At 33.7% G+C, this 22,969-nt stretch overlaps 7 protein-coding genes across 7 annotated transcripts; 1 reads left to right on the plus strand and 6 right to left on the minus strand.

Moving 5' to 3' along the window:
* Positions 1 to 1,203: 1,203 nt before the first annotated feature.
* MONOS_15643 (uncharacterized protein) lies at positions 1,204 to 3,180 on the plus strand (the record flags this gene model as incomplete). The annotated part of the gene is made up of 1 exon (XM_067868534.1): positions 1,204 to 3,180. One exon carries the CDS (start codon positions 1,204 to 1,206, stop codon positions 3,178 to 3,180), a length of 1,977 nt encoding a protein of 658 aa, XP_067725552.1.
* A 262-nt stretch (positions 3,181 to 3,442) lies between these two features.
* On the minus strand, positions 3,443 to 3,861 carry MONOS_17718 (uncharacterized protein; the record flags this gene model as incomplete). The annotated part of the gene is made up of 2 exons (XM_067870665.1): positions 3,443 to 3,630; positions 3,717 to 3,861. The coding sequence occupies 2 exons, from the start codon at positions 3,859 to 3,861 to the stop codon at positions 3,443 to 3,445; spliced, it is 333 nt and encodes a 110-aa protein (XP_067725553.1).
* Positions 3,862 to 5,094: 1,233 nt separating this feature from the next.
* Positions 5,095 to 5,397, minus strand: MONOS_15644 (uncharacterized protein; the record flags this gene model as incomplete). Its single annotated transcript, XM_067868535.1, has 1 exon — positions 5,095 to 5,397. The coding sequence occupies one exon, from the start codon at positions 5,395 to 5,397 to the stop codon at positions 5,095 to 5,097; it is 303 nt and encodes a 100-aa protein (XP_067725554.1).
* A 169-nt stretch (positions 5,398 to 5,566) lies between these two features.
* MONOS_15645 (uncharacterized protein) lies at positions 5,567 to 5,839 on the minus strand (the record flags this gene model as incomplete). The annotated part of the gene is made up of 1 exon (XM_067868536.1): positions 5,567 to 5,839. One exon carries the CDS (start codon positions 5,837 to 5,839, stop codon positions 5,567 to 5,569), a length of 273 nt encoding a protein of 90 aa, XP_067725555.1.
* Positions 5,840 to 15,652: 9,813 nt separating this feature from the next.
* Positions 15,653 to 17,243, minus strand: MONOS_2695 (uncharacterized protein; the record flags this gene model as incomplete). The annotated part of the gene is made up of 4 exons (XM_067872633.1): positions 15,653 to 16,004; positions 16,091 to 16,559; positions 16,646 to 16,750; positions 16,934 to 17,243. 4 exons carry the CDS (start codon positions 17,241 to 17,243, stop codon positions 15,653 to 15,655), a joined length of 1,236 nt encoding a protein of 411 aa, XP_067725556.1.
* Positions 17,244 to 18,728: 1,485 nt separating this feature from the next.
* On the minus strand, positions 18,729 to 20,876 carry MONOS_2694 (putative histone acetyltransferase type b catalytic subunit). Its single transcript, XM_067872632.1, has 11 exons — positions 20,823 to 20,876; positions 20,574 to 20,749; positions 20,317 to 20,511; positions 20,104 to 20,261; positions 19,939 to 20,043; positions 19,716 to 19,838; positions 19,573 to 19,638; positions 19,284 to 19,485; positions 19,001 to 19,179; positions 18,858 to 18,957; positions 18,729 to 18,794 (listed from the first exon to the last, which is right to left on the minus strand). Exons 1-9 carry the CDS (start codon positions 20,863 to 20,865, stop codon positions 19,003 to 19,005), a joined length of 1,245 nt encoding a protein of 414 aa, XP_067725557.1. The 5' UTR covers positions 20,866 to 20,876; the 3' UTR covers positions 18,729 to 18,794; positions 18,858 to 18,957; positions 19,001 to 19,002.
* A 1,163-nt stretch (positions 20,877 to 22,039) lies between these two features.
* MONOS_2693 (putative DEAD/DEAH box helicase) lies at positions 22,040 to 22,811 on the minus strand (the record flags this gene model as incomplete). The annotated part of the gene is made up of 5 exons (XM_067872631.1): positions 22,040 to 22,234; positions 22,289 to 22,382; positions 22,441 to 22,508; positions 22,561 to 22,727; positions 22,793 to 22,811. 5 exons carry the CDS (start codon positions 22,809 to 22,811, stop codon positions 22,040 to 22,042), a joined length of 543 nt encoding a protein of 180 aa, XP_067725558.1.
* Positions 22,812 to 22,969: the final 158 nt, after the last annotated feature.

Consider the following 22,969-nt stretch of genomic DNA (forward strand, 5'->3'; position numbering starts at 1 on the left):
TAAAAAACAAAACTGAAATTATCAATTTTTTTATTCATTTTTTTTTTAAATTTCTTTGATCATGGCACCCAGAATGGAAATGATCGGATGTGACTGAGTCACATCCAATTTGACTGCATCTTAATGGCATTAGATCGATCTTATTGGATGTTGACCAATCTAATGCCACTTGACGCAGTCAAATGAATTAAGTTCTATTAGTAATATTTTCAATATATAAATGTATATTTTCACAAAATGAAAATTGAATTTTGATTTTTAAAAAAAAATTTTCTTTCGATATTATGAATAAATTTCTTAATAATAGATGAAATGTGAAATAAATTTGTTATTTCAAATAAATCGTGTTATTTCAAGTTTCAGCCACGAATTTTGAATTAACCCAGTTATTTCGAAATAACCAAAAAAAACTTAAATCTACTGAACGTTTTTTAAAATCATTGAATTGAAATATTTTTCATTGAAAAATGGTTTCAACAATGTTCTGAATTGTTTTTGTTTGTATTATTTCGTCTTCGAAATTTTTATGTTTTGGTTTTTGTTCATAAAAAATAATATCAAAACATTTTTATTCTAATTTTCTATAATATGTCTTAATTTTTTTGAAAAGTGACATCAGATCATAAATTTGACACATTGTGGTTAATACAAAGCCACTCCGTTTCCATTATTCTCATCAAAAACGTAAAAATTCACTATAATGCTTATCAGTTCTTTGCAAACTTCTTTATTTAAATAAAACTCAAAATCAAAAAATTATATATCTTATATATTGATCAAAATCAAAATATTTGTTTTTCAAAGAAAAAGGGTTTCACTTGATTGAACTTCTTTGCAATTATTTACAAATGAAATGTCCAAGGTGTGTATTGATTCTATTTCCTGATAAACTTGACTTTCAATGTTAAATAAAATTTTCTTTTGAATAGAATTTTTCATTTGCATTATGTACATGAACTTAACAGAAATGCGAAAATTGAACACACACATTCGATGCATCTGAAAATTAGATAAATATAGTGGTTTGTATTTTATTTTAACAAAAATATTTTAATTATTATTTTTTTATTCAATCATGCTTTATAATTGAAAAGTTCACAGTTGATAGTTAACATTTGTCTCTTAAATGGCATAGAAGATAAAGATCTAAATACTTGTTCATTTACAGAATGTGGAAGCAGAACATCAGCCAACAGAGTGTCGATGATGTCATGCGCAGTAAAAGGAAATGAAGTGAAAGTGGAAGGCGGGATGTTTGAAGGGTGCTTTTGTTCGTCATCAAATGGATTTGGGGGAGGAATTCTTCTTCGATTATTGAATGAAAATCCGGATTTCCTGATTTCTTCTTCGTTTGGCATCAACACAGCCAAGTGGGGCAGAGACATTTTCGTCTTATCACCCAATCTGGAAAAAACAGCAAAATCAGAAAACATCACATGTGTGACAGATTCTTTGGATTCTGTTGAGCAAGTGAGAGGATATGACAATGGAGACACGAGTTTGGCCATTCCTCTGTGCATCTATCTCCTCCCCACCCCAGAAGAAGTATATGTGAGTAACACTGAGGCATCTGATCACTCACATTGTGGAATTGTTCAATTCCCTTGTCTGACCTTGAAGCACTCCATCAAACGTCAAACAGGGCCAAAGAAAGTTATTGTGAGTGGAATGATTCAGATGAGCGATGAATTAGCTTTTGCTGAACAGAAACATGAAATCAGAGAAAATGATGATCAAAGTGGCTGGACAGTCTCTGATGTAGGTTCAACATCGAACTCAGCGATGATAACAGCAAGTAATGAAACAGAATTATTAACAATTATCTTTTCTCTTTCATCTTCCCTTCCTCTTCACTCTATTTTCAATATCTCTTCATCATCATCTCTTCTTCTTCCTCTTCTTCTTTCACTTTTCCTTCATATCGCCCCACCAATCATCATCCTCCTTTTTCTGCTTCTTCTTCTTCTTCTTCTTCTTCACCTTTTCTTCTTCTTCTTCTTCTACTACTTCTTCTTCTCTTTCTATCACCCCATCTTCTTCTTCTTCTTCCAAGCTCTTTTCTCTTCTCACTCTCCTTCTCCTCCTCTTCCTCCTCCTTATCCTAATTCATCATCATCTTCTTCCTCTTCCTCTTCAACATCCAACTTCTCCTCCTTCTCTGCTTCTTCCCATGCTGAAGTGCTAAGCAAGACTCAAACTCTTTCTTGTTCTCCATTGAAGCTGATGCAATACATATACCCAATCAACTTTTCTTCTTTGCCCCGAGTTCCTTTGCAGCCGTCTTTTGTTCCGACCCGCTGGAATTCGAGTGTGCTTTCGTCGTCTGCATCTGTCAACCGCTTCTCTTCTGCCTCTGCTTCATTCAGCACATCTAAGAAGAGGTCTGTTCAGACACAGACACAGCAGACATTCGATGACGTGAGGCTGGTTGTGCAGACGAGAAAAATACTCCCAACAGCTCAGAATGCAAACTCTGTTGGTAATGCTTCGAGTAATTCCACTTCTTCCTCTCAGACCTCTTCTGCTTCGAATACTCAGCTGCAGTCACCCAGGCAGCCCAACAAGACACTAATTCCTGTGTCCACCACTCCCACTCGCATAACAATACAAACAGTGAATGAATATTCTTTCACTCCAACCGGAAAAGGAGGAGAAGATATCCAGTTGCAGTCTGCGAACTCTGCGTTCAGTGTGATATCGACAAACAAGACGAAAGGATCGACAAATCTGACACTTGCAACTCAATCTACTCAAATGCCACTTGGAAATTTAGCGTCTTCTTCCTCCTCCTCCCCTTCTTCTTCCTCTTCCTCATCTGCTTCTTCAATATCTACTTCTCCTTCATTGACAGTTTCCACCTTTGCCTCTGTCTCAGCCACTTCCCCCATCTTCCCTGCACCCGCCATCACTCTAACAACCACGTCAATGGCACGGATACACTCATCAACAGCGCACCGCTTTGAAATCAGTACCTCAAACACTTCATTTTCTACCACTTTTGCGTTAGCCACGCTTCGCTCATTCTTTGATGACACATCGTATTCAGTGTCTGCATCTCTGTTGGCTCCGGCGATTGTGCTTGGGGGATCTTCAACTGCATCCATTGCATCTTCTTCTTCTTCGTCATCATCTTCTTCCCACCTTTATCTTCCTCTGCTTCTTCTTCCTTGGCCTCTCTGACTTCTCCAACATCTCTCGCTTCCTCCTCTTTCTCTGCTCTTCTTTCCTTCTCTCGGCCCATCCAGCAGATGTCTGCATCCACCTCGCCTGGCCCTGCACTCACCCTGCAACCTCAGCCTTCATCTCAGTCTCAGTCTCAATCTCAATCTTAATCATTGTCTTCCTCTTTGAACACGACATCTCTCCACACCCGCACTTCCTCAGCCACATCGTAGCAGTCACTCACACAGGCGAGCTCTCCCTCGCGTCAGTCTCATTTGGCTCAGCCAGAAAGCCTCCAACAATCTGCTGTTGTTGCAGCCCCAACAACCTCATCAAACTTACCAGCTGCAGTCACTTCGTCTGCTATCATCTCCACCACTTCCTCCTCATATCTTTCATCTGCTCTTTCTGCGCCTCTTTTCTCTTCCACAACTGATGTGCCGCTTCTCCTCGGCACATACTCTCCATCTTCACACACCTCGTCGCAAAAGCGCTTCTTCTATTCTCCTTTTCGTCTGTTCAAATTCACCACTCATCTTGACGATGTACCACACCCGATGGCTTCGTCCCATTCGTCGCACAAGCGCTCTTCTTCGTCGCATCAGGAGATAAGGAGGCAGATGGAGCTGCGCAAAAACTGTAAAGCCAATAAAACAAGCACATCGACGGGCAACTCATCAGAACACTCACATTTGACATACTATTCAAAGCAAGTGGTTCCAGAGATGCATGCGCTGAGGCTGATGAAGAGAGAGAAGAAGAGGAATGTGACGGATGAGATATTTGAGATGAAGAGGAGGATGAGAAGAAGGAACAGACGCTCAAAAAAGAATAGAAATTGACGACGACGAAGAGGAAGAGGAAGAGGAAGAGGAAGAGGAAGAAGAAGAAGAAACAAAATTGTAATGCAGATCCTCTTCTGCCATCTTCAATGCCATGGATGCATCTATAGGAACAACCGCTGAGAAAGCGTGATCTGTTAGAAATGGCGTACGAAGCATCACAGCCGCGTAAACCCATCGTCTGTACAGCATTTGACTGTCTTCTCTGAATAAACTCCTCTTCTGTACCGAGCCTCTTGTCGGATGTGTTGCATGAACATGACACTCCGCCTTCTGCACCTCTGCCTCCATTCACTCACCCTGCCAAAACAGCTGTTTATCTGCATCAGACGCCTTATCAAGCACGCACTCAAACGCATGCCCTAACAGCGTCGTTGAACAATTGCTCAGAATCTCCTTCACATTGCCTGCTTCTACTCCTTCTCTGCTCTGCCGTGCAGCTTCAATTCCCTTCTCCGAAGTGAATTTCATTTTTACCGAATCATCTGTACTCCATCACAACGAACGCTGTCACTCCACAACGCAGTAGCCGCGATTTCATTACAATGTGCTCATTCGCAAGGTGGATCAGCTCGTCCTGGCTGATAAAGATATCAATCACAAACTCGAACTTCTCTGCTTTGTGTTCGAACCATTCAACAAGTGAGTTATACATAACGACAAATTCCTCTGAAATCGCCTGCTTTATCCTTGTTTCACTCCATGTCCCATGCTGCATGAGGATCTAGCTCGGCTCCAAAGCCTGATTTTTCTTCGACTTTGTTCCTCAGCTGCATCTCCACCATTTCACCTGCATCTTGGCACAGCTTCAAGGCAACGGCATGTCAACTCTCCCAGCACATCAAAAGTCTTCATGTGTGCAATGCGCACACGCATCATTTGCTGATTGCCTTTTAAGTTAAAGGCACTTCTTGTAATCCCTCAACCTAATAGAACAACCACAACACTCCGCTCTTCTATCTGCACTCACTTTTCCCTCCCTTTTCCTCCTCTTCCTCCTCTTCTTCTTTTCACTCCTCATAAATCGAACGACTTTTTTCCCCTAATTTCTTCATCGGATTTATCTTTTTCCTCAATTATTGTCAAATGATCAACTTATATTTCCACCTGTTCCTCGAACTTCCTCCTCTTTCTCCTCTTTCTCCTCTTTCTCCTCTTTCTCCTCTTTCTCCTTTTTCTCCTCTTCATCCTCTTCATCCTCTTCATCCTCTTCATCCTCTTCATCCTCTTCATCCTCTTCATCCTCTTCATCCTCTTCATCCTCTTCATCCTCTTCATCCTCTTCATCCTCTTCATCCTCTTCATCCCTATCCTCCTCCTCTTCCTTCTCAAAATCAATCGAACTACCATCTCTCCCTGATTCCTCATTCATCCTCAAATCATTCGTGGACATTTCCACCTGCTCCTAATCTTTCCCCACATTTCCTTCACTTCCATCTGAAGTTATGTCCAAAGACCCATCTGCTGCTTCTTCTGCTCTTAATATCTCCTGTTGGATGCCGTCGACTGACGAAGTGCTGCGCACTTCTGGTTCCACAGAATGCTGCTTGTCTGAATCCGCCTCAGCTTACGCTTCTATCCCCAAACCCGCCTTCACAAACCTCAGCCGACTCAGCCCAAACACCTTCACAACCAGCGACACCATCGCTTCTTCCAGCTTCCCCATGTTCTCTTTGTTTCTTTCGGCAAACTCTCTGTTCTCTGTCGACGCATGCCTTTCTCCTCATTCCCATCACCTCTCTCTCTCCTTCCATCTTTTTCTCCCTCTTCTTCTCTCTCTTTGCCTTCCTCTTTGTCTCCCTCTTTGTCTCCACTTTCTCCACAATCTCTGCCATCCTTCACAGAACAACCCCTCGCCCAATCACTTTTTCGTCAATCTTTGCCACCATACGTCTCGACTGCTGCGGTCTCCATATCTGCTGCGACTGGTCAAACAGATCATTGATCGATGGGAATGCATTCACATCTGCTTCAGCAAAGATTCGCTTGCTCCCAGACTTCTTTCCCACTTACACCACAAGAAGCGGAAGAGGAGCAACCAGCGTAACAGAAAGCATCTCCGATAGCGCCACATCATATGCACACACAACACACCCATACAGCACCGCACGCACCACTACAACATATCCCTACAACGTTTGCAGAGCCCACGACTGCAGCAGCGACAGCTGAATGTTAGGGACAGACACAGCAGCCACTCTTGGCATAACTGCCGATCGTGGCATCTGATCGATCATTCCCTATATTAATCTTAAGGATTGGAAATTTTTGTTTTTTGTGCAAATAATGAAATAAGAATTTAAGAATAAATGTAATGAAATTGCATGAATTTCTGTATTTTGAATTCTCCAGGGTATGAAGCACTTCCACAATCCTCATTCATCAATTTTTTGATTTATTTAATTTGAGTTTTTCCCTATAAAAAATGTGAAAATAAAATTGATATTCTAAGACTTTAATGAAAACACAATGATAGACGTTCCTTGCGTTTTTATCAGGGCATAAAATTGTGTCTTTACTGCAAATTTTCATTTATTAGTTTCAGAAACAATGCAATTTTCTTATAACCTTTCAAAACTGCATTCTCCACGATTATAAATTTTTGTGAGAACATGTGATGGATTTGTTCCTTCAAAATCAATTACAGTTTCAACAGTTATGAAGAGATATGAGTCAAATGAAAGGTCAAATTAGATTATTTTTGTATAAATTTTGGGGTTGATCAGTGAGATGCCATGATCGAAAGTCATGCCCCACTCTTGATGGAACAATCTTTAATCTCCTTTTATTTTCATCTATCTCAGCGACAGATGTGTCGAAAGAGGCAACCGCGGATGCTTCTGTCGAACAGATTTCAGGAACAATGGAAAATTTTTTTGACAAATGGAAAGGCTCATCCCTCAAATCAGTCGAGTCGTCGTATATTTTCTGCATTTTCAAGGAAAACACAAAACCAAATCTGATCAAAAAAACAGCTTATGATAAGTTGTATGAAGATAAAGGAAAAGAAAAGATAGACAAAAATGCAGAAAATGATTGGAAGAGATTGAATCTATCAAATCAATGCTTTGACTGATTCGCAGATTCAAAGAATGCCATCCAAAGCATAAAATAATTAACATCCCTTGAGAAGCCTAAGAAAAAATGATTGTTTTGGTAAAATAAGTACTTTTCATTAAGCTTTTTCAAAAAATTTTCAATCGAATAAAGTTATTGCAATCAATGGCCTGGTTGTTAAATGAAAGAAGAAGAAATGAATAAAGATTTCAAAGAACGAAGGTCTATAAAGCAAGAAGTGAAAATGATCTGTGAAAATATAAAACATTCTTGTATATTTCATATAATAATAGATATTCTGATATTTTGTCTCTTCGCAGTTTAATTATTCAAAAGCCAGGAGAGAATGAATGTTCTATGTTCTTATTCTTTGAAAAAATAAATCGAAAGAGAAATATACTTTGTTTTTATCATTCCTTTCAGACAAACAAATTTTGTGAATATGAATTCATGAAAAAATGGATTGCAAAAAAGAAACAAACTTGTAGATGTGCTTCCAACGAATGCATGCTTAAAGAATATCTCTTTTCTCCAATAATGTTTTTTATTTAAGAAATGGCACTTTCGCAGAAAGCTTCGTTGCAAGGGGAAGTTATTAGCGCAAGACAAAGCCCAGAATAGACGGTTTGCAGATTTGCATATGAAGAAAAAGCGTTATAAAATATTTCTGCATCTTCCTCAACAACTTCAGATGAGCAGCTTTTCATGAATCGTTGAAATAACATACCGTAACCTTCGATTATTTTTTTGTTTAAATTTCCAATTGTCTTGTTGCAGTATTTAATAAATGCAGATGACATTCGAGGAAACCAATCCGTTAATTTCATGCTTTCAATCATCTGGTTTGACTCTCTCTCTTTATTCAACGAATATTCCACAATTGTAGATTTCTTTTTTGTAAGAAAAAGAATATCCACATCATCTTTATCGTTTTCAATGTTGCTGCTGTCAGAAAAGTCTTCACGTTCATCTTCATTCATGCATGCATGCCATTCTGTGTCTACATCCATGTCCATTGAGTTCTGTTTTCGTTCTTTCTTTGTTTGAGAATCAGTTGAAATTGCTTCATCAATCATTGTGTAATTATCCGAAGAGGAAGAATGATATGGGGATGAAGATGAATACGATGAATAAGAAGAAAAGTGAGAAGATCTCAATTGTAGAACTTCCGAAAGTTGATGGTCGCTGTGGGGAAATAATTCAAACAAATCGTTCACTGCTTCGTTTTCAGCCTCTTGTAACCCGAATTCGTCATCCTATTCATTCTCAAATTCTGTCTCTAACATTTGGGCTTCCTGAACCCCTTCAGAGGAATCCTTTGCTTCTGTGAAATTATTCAAATCATTAATAATTTGTTCGAATTCATCAGATAATGATCGTTCGTTTTTGTTTGAATCTTTAGTTGTTCGTTCAGAGAATAAATCGAGACAGTCGTGAACCCCATTTTTTTGAATATTTGCCATCACATAAATTTTGAATGGCATGAATTTGCGCTTCACTACACAAAATTGATTTATCCTATGGAAATTCGACAGGTTCAGACACAGCATAAAATGTTGAATAATGACACCGCAACAACGAATCAGCAGAATTGTCTGAAAAATGAGTTATAAATTGATGTTCGTGAATGATCTGATTTTTTTTTGATGCTTTATTTGTTGATTGAATGGCTGAATAAAATTTATCGAAAAATCTTGAATAATTAATGAATTCATTCGAAAACTGTTGTGTTCTGTATAATTCCATGTCAATTGGAGTCACAGCGAACGATAAAGAAATGAATTCACCTCGAGAGCCTGTAAAAAAATAATTATGTATTTGGATAAGAAAATTAGAAATTGCATTATTTCATTTCTCTTCAGAAAATAATGGATGCCTTGTCATTCCAATGAAAATTCCAATAATTCGTTGTATAAACGTGAAAACGTGACTTAGTTTTGTTTTATTGCTTTCCAAATGAAGATGAAACTTAACCAAAGGAAGAAGAACAAGTTCAGCTTATATGATGTCAATTAAGTCTTCTTTTGAAATCCATTTTTCTTTCTCAATAATTTGGCGCTTTTTTCGAATAAAGGAACATAAATTGAACAAACTGTACCACCTTGTGACAATGAACGAAGGAGCAGTTTTTTTCAAAAAAAAGTCTGATGGATATACTATGGGCTAATTGAACAAATTGCAACATTTTCTTTTTGATTTCAAGAAGAAAAGGCACTTTGCTGAAACAGGAACTTATGACAAGATTAGTTAAATGGCTGCAACAATAGATGTATTCAGGTTTAATAACAAAATGATGTTCGACAAATGTGCTTTCTTCAGAATGAGCGTTTGATAATTTTTCTTTTGCCTTTTTTTGTGCAGAAAACCCGTCTGCACAAAAACTACTTATTGTCACATCAAGCGACTGGAATTCTGAGATGATGGTTTTCAGAATATTAGTGCATTCATCAGTTGAATTACAACAAGGATATAGGCCCCAGAAAAATGGAGATGACTGTAATGAAAGAGAAGCAACAGAAACAACAGTATACGAAACATTTCCAGCTGATCTACCGTCCAGTAAAATACAAACGCTTTTATTTGTGATTGATTTGATTCTTTCAAGCTTTGTTGTTGTTTTGCTTTTCAAAACCATCTGAGAAACTTTTTTTCTTGTAAGATATGGGAAAATCGAAGTTTGTGATAAAGATGAATTTTCTTGACTGATTCGCATTTATGAAGATAAAAATGTATTCATTTCATCTGACGATGCTGATGAAAATGAAGCGTTGCATTAGCAAATCATTTTGACAAATAGATCTTCAAGCTTGCTTGTAATTGTTGTTTTTTCATAATTTGATTATTCCATTTCGCTATGAATTGCAAGTTGTTTTCGCTGCTTTAATAATGTTGATATTTGCTGATGTTTTAATAATTGACAAATATATTTGTTGATGTTTGGATATGATTTTCTTCCTGATGCACCACAAGGAAAACAGTCTTTTGAATTTGGGCATATGTAATACCTGTGACAATCATTCTTTGCAGCTTCACGTTCGTAAACTTTTGAGTAAGAAATCCATAAATTGTCATTCACAATTTCAAAGGATATTTTTGATAAATATTAGTCAATTTTTTTGGGATGCTTGAACACTCAGAATAAATGAAATTAAAAAACGATTAAAAATTGGTGAAACACAAAACAAAACCTGGACCGGATTTTGAGTTTTAACATTTTTCGAGTTTTACTTATTGACAACGAGCTTTTTTCAACTCTTCCATCTTTTTTCGAAAGCATTCGCCTTTTGAAAAATCATTCAACAAACAAAGTGATTTGAAAAAGAATATCAAACGATAAAAATATTTGAAAGGCTATTTTTCAATCCTTCTTCAAGTGAAATTCGTTCTTCACCCATAGTGCTTTCTTCCAAGGCGCTGCCTGTCACTGACATCATTGACATTTTTTTGATCAAAATAATCCATCTCCGTCAGTGCCGTCAGTTCCCCATAATTGATTAAGTTTTTAATTCTAATATTAAAACTTTTTTTAAAATTAGTTTATTCCTATGTAATAAATATAAATGGAAAATTCTTTCCTTTTTAATATGCAATTATTCAATATGAAAAATCCCATTATAAAATGACGTGGTTTTTTTCCATCGTGTCAGTCAAATTTCGCTTTTTTCCAAGTCAAAGTCAGTCAGTCACCAAGGCTTAATTTGAATGTGAATAATAACATTATCAAGCATTAATCCACACGCTGGTAAATTTTGGTGAGTTGGAATGAAATTTTGATGAAAATATTTTGTTTTCATTTTTCCTGAAAATTTAACAAAAGGAATTTTTCAAAAAATAAAATAAAATAAAAATAAAATTTAAATAAAATTTAAATAAAATAAAATTAAATAAAATAAAACTAAATAAAATAAAAAATGGCATAAGACAATTACAGTTTGTGCAAAAAACACCGGACAAGATCGATATCTCAATAACCGCAAGAAGAAAAATTCTGATAATTTTCCTCAAAATATATCTCATTGATAAAAACTCATTTGATATACAAAACTATACCTCTGTGACATGACAAGAGAAAATTGAAAAAATGACAAAATGACTTACAAAATATTTATGACTTGTCAAAAAGAGTTATTTATGACGATTTCATAATTCTTAATTACAATAATAATGAATTTGAAAATCTTCATGAAATAATTCTTATTATTTTGAAAAAATAAAAATCAAAAAAAAAAGATCAAGTTCCCAACATTTATTTTATTTGACACGAAATGTCAGTTGAGGAATATTTTTGTCACAATTTGTCAATGACCTTCACTGACGGTCACTGACGGTCACTGACAAAAGAGAAAAATCGACAAGATATTACAGATGCTATCAACAAATCTTTTCCATAGTGCTTTGAAAAGTCTTTAGAAGTTTTAGCAATAGTTTATTTTATATTAATTTAAGAAAAAAAATTTTTTTTTTTTTTTTTTTTTTTTTTTTTTTTTTTTTTTTTTTTTTTTTTTTTTTGACAGACGAGGCTTCAAGTTATTTGTCATGTCACAAAGGTATATACAAAACTTTCAAAATAGCTTCATTTGTGCTCAGAGAAAATATTCAGAAATCTTGGAGAAACTAAAAATCCTATTTCTTCTTGATTTCTAAATATTTTTTCCTAGCACAAATGAAGCTGTCCTGAAAGTCTTGTATGTCACGTGAGTTTGTATTGATGAGATATATTTTGAGGAAAATTATCAGAATTTTTCTTCTTGCTGTGATTGAGATATCGATCTTGTCCGGTATTTTTTGCACAAACTAAATACTATTGTGACATTTTTCACACTTTCAATGACATATGGTCTTCTAAATTTTGTTCAAAATTTCTTCAATATTACACTATATCAATTTGTATTTTTTCTTTTTTGCATAAACATTCCACTTTTAAAGATATATTTTAAACACCAAAAATCACCAATGTTTTCGAAAAAAATTCCATTGAAATACAGGTTTGATATTTCCGCGAAAACTTCAAAAACAAGGAATAAACAACTTTCAGTTTTGTCAGCCGCTAATAATATTTATTTTCTCATTTAGCACATACATATGTCTAAATTTTTTTGAAAAGTACCTTTTGTTTATTTTTCAAATAAATTAATAATTTTATATTTCGATCAAATATCTGTTCCCACTTACGAAACATTTCTAGAATGGATATTATAACATTGCTAAAATTTTATTTTCTTGACAGCGAAGTTTTCTGAGTGGGAACAGAAAATTGATTGAAAAATGACAATTTTGTATTTTTTAAAAATTAAACAAAAGGAACTTTTAAAAAAAATTTGACATATATATATATTTACATTCAAATTTCACGCCATTGAAGCTCTTTTGTTCATCAAGAATTAAACAAAACTGAATGAAAACCTTCAATTTGAGTAAATATGTCCAATAATCATAATGGATATTTCATAAACAAAATTTTATTTTTAAAAAGAAATTAATTGAGTTCAAAGATTAATTCTCGACATTATTAATGACAGTCTTTTTTAAAAAGTTATTAATGAATTATTTTTCGAAGTTTTAGCTGTTTATTTTTTTCGGTATTTATTCCTTTCACACTTTCTTTTTTAAAAGCTTTGTGTGCATTGTTTGTTACCAAAGAAAACATATCTAAAGAAAGAAACATATTTAACCAGAGTGATTTGCATTTTCAAAGTTCATTTGAAAAAACAATAATAACATATTTCAAATTATGTCAAAGTAAAATGGAAACGATTAAAAGTATAAAACAAGTTATTTATGACAATGTTTTTGGTTTTTTTCATCATTGAGAGTTAAAAACTTTCATTATCCAATTAAAACAGGTAAAAATCACATAGAATATAATCAACATCGGCAATTGTCAAAATTTTCGATGCACGGATAATTTTGGCCTATTTTTCATTCATTTTCCATCGCTTATCATCATTGGGCTTAATAAGCATAATCATTTTTTCACTCAAAATGGTTCGTTTTTCGTTGAAAAACTTATTTTTGTTGAAAAATCCAAATTAATGACTTAAAGAAATTAAATTTAAATAAGTTTAAAAAGAGGATATTGTCGACAAAAAATATTTTTACAATGTGAAAAAAACGTAAATGTGAAGTATTTTTTTCAAAAGAAAAATTTACATAAAATAAATTAATCAATATTTTTATTTTTTTTTAAATGTGAAGTCGCATTGATTATAATCTCAATCGAATATTTTCGCAAAAAGTTGTGCAAAAACCGATGTGTTTATTTCTTGTGAAGTCTATTTTTTTTTTAACATGGAAGTGACAATTATTTCAGAACAACATTTATGGCAGTGTGAATTTGATATTCATTTAACCTCGGTTTATTTCACCTCGTTTGGAGTAAAGATCGCGAAAAATCACATCTTTTCGAATATTAAAAAATGATTTGCATATTTTAATATGCAATTTATCGGTTATAATCACATCAAAATTGCGAATAATCGCATTTTTTAATATATAATAGGTTTTTTAATGTCAATTTTAAAAAATTTCATAATGAAAGTTGTTATTTTCTGTTTCAATATTTGCAATAAAGAACATTGAAACATTTCAAATTTATATATCTATCCAATTGGGTTGAATTCATAAAATTTTTAAATTTTTCTTTTCATTATCTCAAAAATAAAATTCTACAAAAAGTCTTAATGAAAAAACTGTTCGAATTGAAATCAAGTTCGGTTATAATCACAAAAATTCGCGCAAAATGGATTGTAATAATAATCCGGCTTCACTGAAGTGTCAACTTTTTTATGGAACTTTTTCCCTTATTGGCACTTTTTTTGTTTTTGATTGCCATCAACAGAAAAACGCTGGATGACTTTCAGCACTTATAAATCCTTTTAAACTAGTTTCATTCTATTTATTTACTATTTTCTTTTTTATTTTTGTTTTTTATACATCGAGAAATTGAGTTTTTTGCAAAATTTTATAGGACTTTTACCAGCCAACCAGGCAACTCATAAGAAATTGATGAGTTGTTTTGAATTGCATGAACTATTATCTAACTATTTTTAAATTCATTTTTTTCACAAACACTTTTTTCTTGTTTTTTTCGCATTTCATTTTTTTAACAACATGCAAACAAAAAACCGGTTATTTCTTTGTTAATATAATGAAATGATAAAAATAAAATTTTGATTTGAAAAACAAATACTTTAATAATGAAGCGTTGCGAAAATAAAACATTTATTTTTTCTATATGGGTGATTATTTTCGTAATCATATTTTTTTATTAAAAAATTTCGGTGCAAAAATATTTCTTGAATATCAATAAAAAAATTGAAAAGTGAAAAGGCTTATTGAATGCATTTTAATCTTTGATTCGGAAAAACCATTTGTTTTTAAATACAATTATCATATTTGGCAAGTTCCAAGTATATGGACCATCGATAAAAAAAATTTCATATAAAGCACACGAAATAAAATGCTATTATAATTAATTTAAAATTCGTTTTATTTGTCGAAAATGCAATGTTAATAACTTTCTGTTTTTTCATTTGATCAGTCCCATAAATATTTTCTTTCTTTCCTATTTTTGTATTATCTCAAGATAACAGGAATGGAGCTTCATCATCTCATGTTTCGGAATTTATTCCGTTAAGTTTATTGTTATTTGCTTCCGTCTGTTATATAAAATTTCACAACCTCATTTTTTATGTTGCTATTAATATTTAATAAAAACTATAAATATTTAATCAATTTGTTTAATTTCTCAATTAAAAAGAAGGATTAGAATTGCTGAATAAAAAATGACCTTTTTTGAACCGATATAGCGAAATATCTTCATTGTTGACCGGTTGTTTTGAATTGAATGCAACTTAAGCTTTCACTTCAAAAATCCTGAAAAAGAAAGTGTTCAAGTTACTGACGCTTGGTGTGCCATCGAGAAATATTCCGAAATTGCTGGCTGGAAAAGTGAGGATTTCCATGTGACGATGAATTAGGCAGATTTAGAGGGAATTTAAAAAAAAATTAAGAAACAAAAACTCTTTTAAGTTGACATCCAGCAACGTAACAGCAGTGTTCGAACAAGCCTCAAAGAATAAGCGGTCTGCTTCTAACTCTAATGAAGACTGTTCAGATTGCTTTGCTCCAAATGCTTCTGCTGATGGCTGCTGCCTCGATGCCTGCAAGCGGATGGCCAAGAATGAAACATTGCTCAAACACAAACAATGACTTTCAACACAAATTACAGTATTTTCCAGCTGTACCTGCTCTTCTGACGTGATTGTGCAGTCGCCCAGCGTCAGATTTCCGCTCCTCACCCCAAAGACAGAGCGATGCGCCGAAGCGAAGCTGTGGCCGAAGACGACGTCCATCCCCAAAATACTGCACTCCTCGGACGAAGACACAACACAATCGGCACTTCCATCTATCTGAGCGATTTCGGAATTGAACTCAAAAACAGCGGAGCTGCTTCCGACTGTCTGCACTGTCGCTGATGAAATGGCTGTCTCTGCTGAAACAGCTGCCTTCTTCACCACCAGCACGTTCTGGTACGGCTCGTCGTTCAGATGCCCCACAGCCTCGCTGAGCGTCTCACACGGGCCTTCCCTTTACCCACAATCCTTCTCGTTCTTCCACTTCTCTCCTAACACAAATATCCGCTCTGACTTGTAGAACACAATAAATGGAACCAAATCAATCGGCTCGTTATGAGCCTTGTCAATCCCGAAGATCGCATAATTTCTGCAAAAAGCCAACTCATTGAAGTCCATCACAAACAGCGCCTCGTTGATCTGCTCAGCAATCGATCGGCAGATAATGTAAAGATCCTTCGCCACACTCGCTCTGTTCAAAGAAAACCGAATCAGCCGAAATTTGATTGGCAGCACCTTCGCATTCTCCGAAGACTGTGCATCTGAATCTTCTGGATCGTCCAGGCAGTTCAATGCAATTGCCCCTCCTCTGCCTTCAGTCGTTGAGCATGCACATGTCACAAATGACGACAATTCGCCTGCACACTGCCTTCATTTGATCAGCTATCAGCCAACCCATCCGCCTTTTCCTTCATCCTCACATAAAACACGCTTGTCACAAAATGTTCAGCTGGCGCAGCAAGTCGGATGGCTGATGCCGCAAAGGAAAGCTCGGCCATTTTGGACTCTTCAATCGAAAGTGTTCCAGACGAAACATGGAAAAGCACAAAGGCAATGCCTTCTTCTGCTGTCTGCATCGCAAAGGAGCATTTGTTAAGCGTGGCTGTTCCTGTCTCAGTGAAAAGAAGCTCCTTTTGTGCTGTTTCGAAAGACGAAGGCAGGCAGAAGTTGATGGAGGTGAAGGTGAGCATAAGCTTGTTAGTGAGCACAGCCTCAGAAGGCTCAGAAAGAGATTGAATAGCTTTTCCCACATTGATTGTGCATTCATCTGAGGAAGGCTCATCAGAGGAAGAGGAAGAAGAAGAATGGCCAGGAGAAGAAGGAACAGCTGGGCTTATTGAGCTGTTTGAAAGGTCCCACTCGTCTGAAATGGTAGCACTTATGTTGATTTTGATTTCTCTGAACTGAATTTCTTCTCTGAAATGCCTCATCCCTTCCCACACGACAGACAAGGCTCCGTTTCTGATCCGCACCCGCGAATGTCTCTTCCACTCGACGACACAACAACAGAAGTGTCTGTGTGCTCAAACAGCAGCTTGTCCAAAGATATGCCTTCTGTAAAGTTCAATTTGTCTGTCCCAAAGAAATCTGTTGTGTTCTTCCATTTAGTCCAATCAAACATCACCAAACACCAAGTCAGACAAAGAGAACCCATCGATCAAGTTGCAACAGCGCAGATACAAAAACCCTCCTCTTTATTTGAAAGTTTAACAAACGCATAGAATTCTGATTTCACACCATTCTTCAGATAATTCACCGCAATGAACACATCTCTTCCCAGGTGTACCCTGTTTCTTCCAACAATTATTTCTTCCAATGAATATCTGTCATTGTTGTCTGTTAAATATGTCAAATAGATTCCTACACCACATCCTTCAGAACTGCTGCAGATGCTGTCCGTCACTCCCTCATTGCTCATTTTCAGCTGTCCATCTGCCCCTTTCAGCTCAAAAGATATCGCTCCTCCCTTTTTGCATCCTTCTGAGACGAGTGTCTGGAACGTGCATTTAACAACTTCGGTTTCGTATCTGTTCTGAAGAGTGAACATCGAAGAGCACAGATACGATGATCTATTGTTGATGTTGCTTTATGAAGAAGTAAACAATATAAGCACATCTGCTGAATAATCCTCTTTCTCTATGTATTTTTGGTTTTTTTGGTTTTTTCTTTTTTTAGAATTTTACAAATACATAAATTAATTTATATGAATTTTTTAGTGATAAATTCAAATTGTTTAATGGAAGTGGGAATCAATATCATCGATGAAATAAACTGAAAAAAATGAATCTTGTTTTAAAAATTCAATCAATAATAATATTTGCAAAAAAATTATACGATTTTTCGTTTGATTATTATTTGATGTTCAATAAAGTTTTTGCATTTCTTTGTGCTCGAAATAACCTGTGTGAAAGAAATAACTCAATTGTGTCTATATTACTCGAAAAAACATGAAAAAATGTGAAAAAGTTACTTGTTTGTATATCTCAAGATATGAGCACAACAAAAACAAGAATGGAAAAAAGAATAACGTGTTCAATTATGAAAAAATCAAAGAATAAAAATTTTATTTGTTTAAAAATATTTATGGGACTGATCAAATGAAAAAACAGAAAGTTATTAACATTGCATTTTCGACAAATAAAACGAATTTTAAATTAATTATAATAGCATTTTATTTCGTGTGCTTTATATGAAATTTTTTTTATCGATGGTCCATATACTTGGAACTTGCCAAATATGATAATTGTATTTAAAAACAAATGGTTTTTCCGAATCAAAGATTAAAATGCATTCAATAAGCCTTTTCACTTTTCAATTTTTTTATTGATATTCAAGAAATATTTTTGCACCGAAATTTTTTAATAAAAAAATATGATTACGAAAATAATCACCCATATAGAAAAAATAAATGTTTTATTTTCGCAACGCTTCATTATTAAAGTATTTGTTTTTCAAATCAAAATTTTATTTTTATCATTTCATTATATTAACAAAGAAATAACCGGTTTTTTGTTTGCATGTTGTTAAAAAAATGAAATGCGAAAAAAACAAGAAAAAAGTGTTTGTGAAAAAAATGAATTTAAAAATAGTTAGATAATAGTTCATGCAATTCAAAACAACTCATCAATTTCTTATGAGTTGCCTGGTTGGCTGGTAAAAGTCCTATAAAATTTTGCAAAAAACTCAATTTCTCGATGTATAAAAAACAAAAATAAAAAAGAAAATAGTAAATAAATAGAATGAAACTAGTTTAAAAGGATTTATAAGTGCTGAAAGTCATCCAGCGTTTTTCTGTTGATGGCAATCAAAAACAAAAAAAGTGCCAATAAGGGAAAAAGTTCCATAAAAAAGTTGACCATTTTGGGAAAATATTTTTCACTTTTTGTATTTTGTTCAACTCTAAATTTTCTATTGTTTTTCTAAATTTATCAATTTTCATATACTTTTTTGCACAAAAACGTTACACTCATAATGATATGATAATAGAAAAATTTGGAACAAGCTTATATTTTTCTAAATAAAGACAAAAAAATGCCCTTAAAAGTATTCGTGTTTCCATAAAAAAAAAATGAATTGATGAGATATTAAATTTCATTTCCTAAATACTCATAATTTTCAATTTGAATGATATTCAACAACAAAGAATGAATTTCTCTCATACTTAGTGAATATGATTTTTTAATTGCATTATGGATTCATATTAAAATATGGCGCATCTTTCGCAATTATCATTGACAATATTTAACATTTTGTTTGTGTTGCTAACGAAAAATAATAAAAATGAAAGAAAAAGATTTCACAAACTTTCAGAACGATCCAAAAGATTCACATGATAGAAGATCCATGTGCTTTTTAAAACTGGCCAGAACCAATTTGTACTCCGCTAATGTCATTTGATATAATAGTGAAAGTTTAGATATCCTTTCTTCTTGTGCTAATCCAACAAGCTCTTCTTCGTGCGTTCGCAATAAATGACGTTTTATCTGTTATGGTAAAAATTCAAGCAGCAAGATTATTTGTGTGAAATTCACAGTAATCAAAAATTACAGTATTAACATTATTAAAAATTTTAAGTCACTTTCCATACATCCTTTCGAAACTCTTCTTCAGATTTTGCATCTCCAGGCAAGCAAATCATTCGAATGATATTGTAACAATGTTTCAGCTGATTTGTCGAAAGTGGCACAATTTTTTGAGCAGATTCCAAAAGATCTGGAGAGAAAGGTAATATGGATGGAAGCGAGTAAGCTGTTTCAACAGGATCAGAAGGTTTAGCAAAAGGAATAGGCCTTGCAAAATAAACAGATAAACAGATAAATAAATAAATAAAAGGATTAATAAAATCTTTGTGAATTGTTATTTATTAATTAACACACTTTGAAGTCAAAACACCAAGCTTAGAAAGGAGCATTATATCTGTAACAGTACGCATAATTTTAAAACTAAATACATTCAACAAAAAAAGAATAACAATATCAATAGTGCATGTAGAATAAATTGGGTTCATTGAACCACAAACTCAGGCGATTGCAATTCTAGTGTAGTGTCAATTACTCCAGATGAAAGTGCTTTTTTGTATACGCTCGCCAAAAGAAATGTTCCATGACCCTGTCGATGATACGGTTCAAATATCAAAAATTGACTGTGTGTATTTATCATTTAAAAAAAAGAAAGAAATAAAACAGATTGCAAATCGAAAAATACGTCTAAATCTTCAAATTGTCTGTTCAAATACTCCAAACCTAATGCGAAATCTGTAATTGTCAGGAAAGCGGAAGAATCGATACACTGTGGTATATCCAACAATAGAGTAATGAGTAATTTCCCTTCTTGTTGTTTTTTGAAATCTTTGTAAAATAAAAACAATAAAAACAAATATTTATTTTTACAAAAATTTAGGGACAAACATTATGAAAATCTCCCATTGCGTATCAGGTGTGCTTGTATCTTTTTCCACTGAATCACGAGAACATGGATCTATAAATGATGCTGTGTCAATAAAGAAAAACGGCATTATCTGAAGCTGATGATGATATAGACGCATTCTGTGATTCGCTAATGATTCCTTAAATAATATGTAACAAAAACATATTGAAAGTATTTAAAAAATTATTTCAAACATGATATATTTCATAAACAACAGTTGTATCTTCAGATGAAGAAGAAATAGGAGATCGATTTCCAGCGAATGACATAGGAGGATTATATTGAAGAACAAGATTGCCAGGAGGAGTCCATCCCCGGGGAGTGTCTTTAAAAGGCGCAAAAGTGCAGGGTGATAAGCTAGATATTATTGTATCAACAGGGTCGATTGACTTTACAAAATTGAAGATTCAACAAGAAAAAAATTGAGAATAAAAATAAAAATTATCAAAACTGATTCAGATGCTGGTTTTGTAATCCCTTCAATCATTGTTTCAAAAGTATCATCCTTTATATGAATAACAATTTCACTTGAATTAACATCATTGATTGTTTCATTGTCACCAAAAAAATAATGAGTATATGTTGGATGAAATGATGGTGTTTGAGGACCTATTCCAGATGTATTATCTGAAAAGCATATTGAGGATGTTGAAAATTTAAATTAAAGTACGTAGGTTCACTTTATGAAAAAATATCAAACGGAAAACAAAGGAAATCGCTTGTTTAGCATCAACAGAAGTCATTTTGATTTGTTATGGATTTTTGATCATTTTTTGTTCCTTTTTGAAATATTAATATTTTTTCACCCATGCTTTTCTCTCTTTTAAAATTAAGTGAAATAATTGAAAAAGGCTTTGATTTGTGAATCAATTTCAAAAAAAATTATTCTCATTCATTCACATAAGCTTTTATTTATTTATAATAACTTTGGAATAAACAGACTTCATAACCTTTTCTTCACAAAGGAGTTTAACATGGAATGCGAGTATTCATCCACTTTATTTTTTGAATTTTATCTGAGACATCTTCCTCAAGTTGCACATTGCCTTTTTATCTTCTGTCTTTTCTTTTATCAAATTCTCCTTCATTTTTCTATCAATACTTCTTCCTCACCCCACATTTCCTTGCACTCTTTTTTATTCAATGCACAGATCTTCCTTCTTTCAAACTTCATTTTAACTTTTTCTGAATCCACTTAAAGAAACTTTTGTCAACCTTTTAGAATTCTCATGAAGTTATCTTTGCAATGTCATCACAAATTGAAGGAGCAACAAGCTTGCATTGTTGATCTGTTCCGAATTATAACAATAACTAAATGTTTGAAATAATTATGAAACGATAAGCAATTGACATAAAAAAAAATCATTTATTAAATGCAAACATCAGTTGTTTCAGATGAAGCATGTATTCCTTAACATGTCTGCCTGATTGCTTAATCACTTTTGCGATCATCACAAGCGAATGGAAAACTTTTTCAGAAAAGAATGTTACAGCATATCCGGTTCTTCTTCTTTTGACACTTTCTTTTGTGCTTATCAAAAAAGATAGACAGATAGAGAAGCGCTTCGTATGAAAATTGTTCTGATATATATATATCTAACCCTTGAACGAACTGTCACATAAATTGTTTATCTCATCAAGTAATGCGTAGTCTAATGCTGAAAAGACATTGTTATCTTGATGTACCTGCTGGAGCACTGAGTGAAGAGAACGCACTACAACATTCGCTCCTTTTAGCATTGTGAACAATTCATTGCTGATCGAAGAAGAAGAACTTGCGGAGAAGAAGATGTTCTTTCTATGCTCTGAGTTTTGGTTTTAGGTTGAGATACTTTAATATTCAGTCTAATTTTAATTGTTCAATAATTGTTCTTTGAATTGTTAAGAAGAATTCTAATAAATATACCCTCGAGACAGTTAGTCTGCAGTCTCTAGAACTTGTCTTTCAATTTCTCTTGTTGGAGAAATAATTACAGCTCGTAATGGATGAATATTAAGTTCTTTCTCAGTTTTTTTCTGTGTTCTCATTTCTATGATTGATGAAATAATACGAAGAAGATAGGCAGCTGTCTTTCCCGAACCAGTCGGAGCAACTGCAATCAAATTTTTTTCCTATAAATTATGATTATAAATGAAAAAAATAAAAAAATGATAGAGAGTACATACAGTCATTAGAACAGATATCCCTTGCATTTGAATTAGCGTTGGAGTTTCAAATCGATTAACTGCTAATATCCCCGAAAGAAAAGCAGGAAAAACTCTATCATCAATCAATTACATCATGGATACAAAAAACCATCCGTTCATTCTTTTCAAACATTCGTATGGGAGTTGGAATAGATGAACCATCAACATGAATTTTCTGATCGTTTCTCAGACTTCGAATCTTAAATGAATAAAAAATCATACACAATAAAGTGAAGAAAAAAACAATATACCACTGAAGATGAAAGAGCTGGTAAACGTTGAAAAAATGGCAAAAGTTTTTGAGGTGCAGGTTCTTCAACTTTCGAATCAGCTTTGGGAGAAAATATATCATCATCAATCCAATTAGATTGTTTTTTCTGTTGCAATGGAATGAATTGAGGAAATTTCTGTTCGTCATCTGTTTTTGATTGCTATTTTGAAAAAACAAAAAAGCAGCACAAATAGAATTTTAAAAATTTTAACATTCAAGTGTTGTATGCATACAAATAAGACATGAAAAACTACATCTTTTTTATGCGTATGTAATGAGCCATAAGTAAGTTATTTCAAAATAATAATTCTATCCACTTTATAATGCAAATAAATATTCTTTTGATCGATATATTTTTGTTCAATCATTTTTATTCCATATTAAATGTA

The sequence above is a fragment of the Monocercomonoides exilis genome (assembly GCF_001643675.1).
Source record: "Monocercomonoides exilis strain PA203 chromosome Unknown scaffold28-1221067, whole genome shotgun sequence".
Taxonomy (NCBI): domain Eukaryota; phylum Preaxostyla; order Oxymonadida; family Polymastigidae; genus Monocercomonoides; species Monocercomonoides exilis.

What these genes read in the sequence shown, in the direction of transcription:
- MONOS_2694 (XM_067872632.1), bottom strand. Translation starts at nt 20,865, where the DNA reads ATGACTTCTGTTGATGCTAAACAAGCGATTTCCTTTGTTTTCC. An exon ending in CAATGGGAGATTTTCATAAT is followed by an intron (nt 20,044 to 20,103) that starts GTTTGTCCCTAA and finishes TATTTTACAAAG; the next exon opens with ATTTCAAAAAACAACAAGAA. An exon ending in CTTGGTGTTTTGACTTCAAA is followed by an intron (nt 19,486 to 19,572) that starts GTGTGTTAATTA and finishes TTATTTTGCAAG; the next exon opens with GCCTATTCCTTTTGCTAAAC.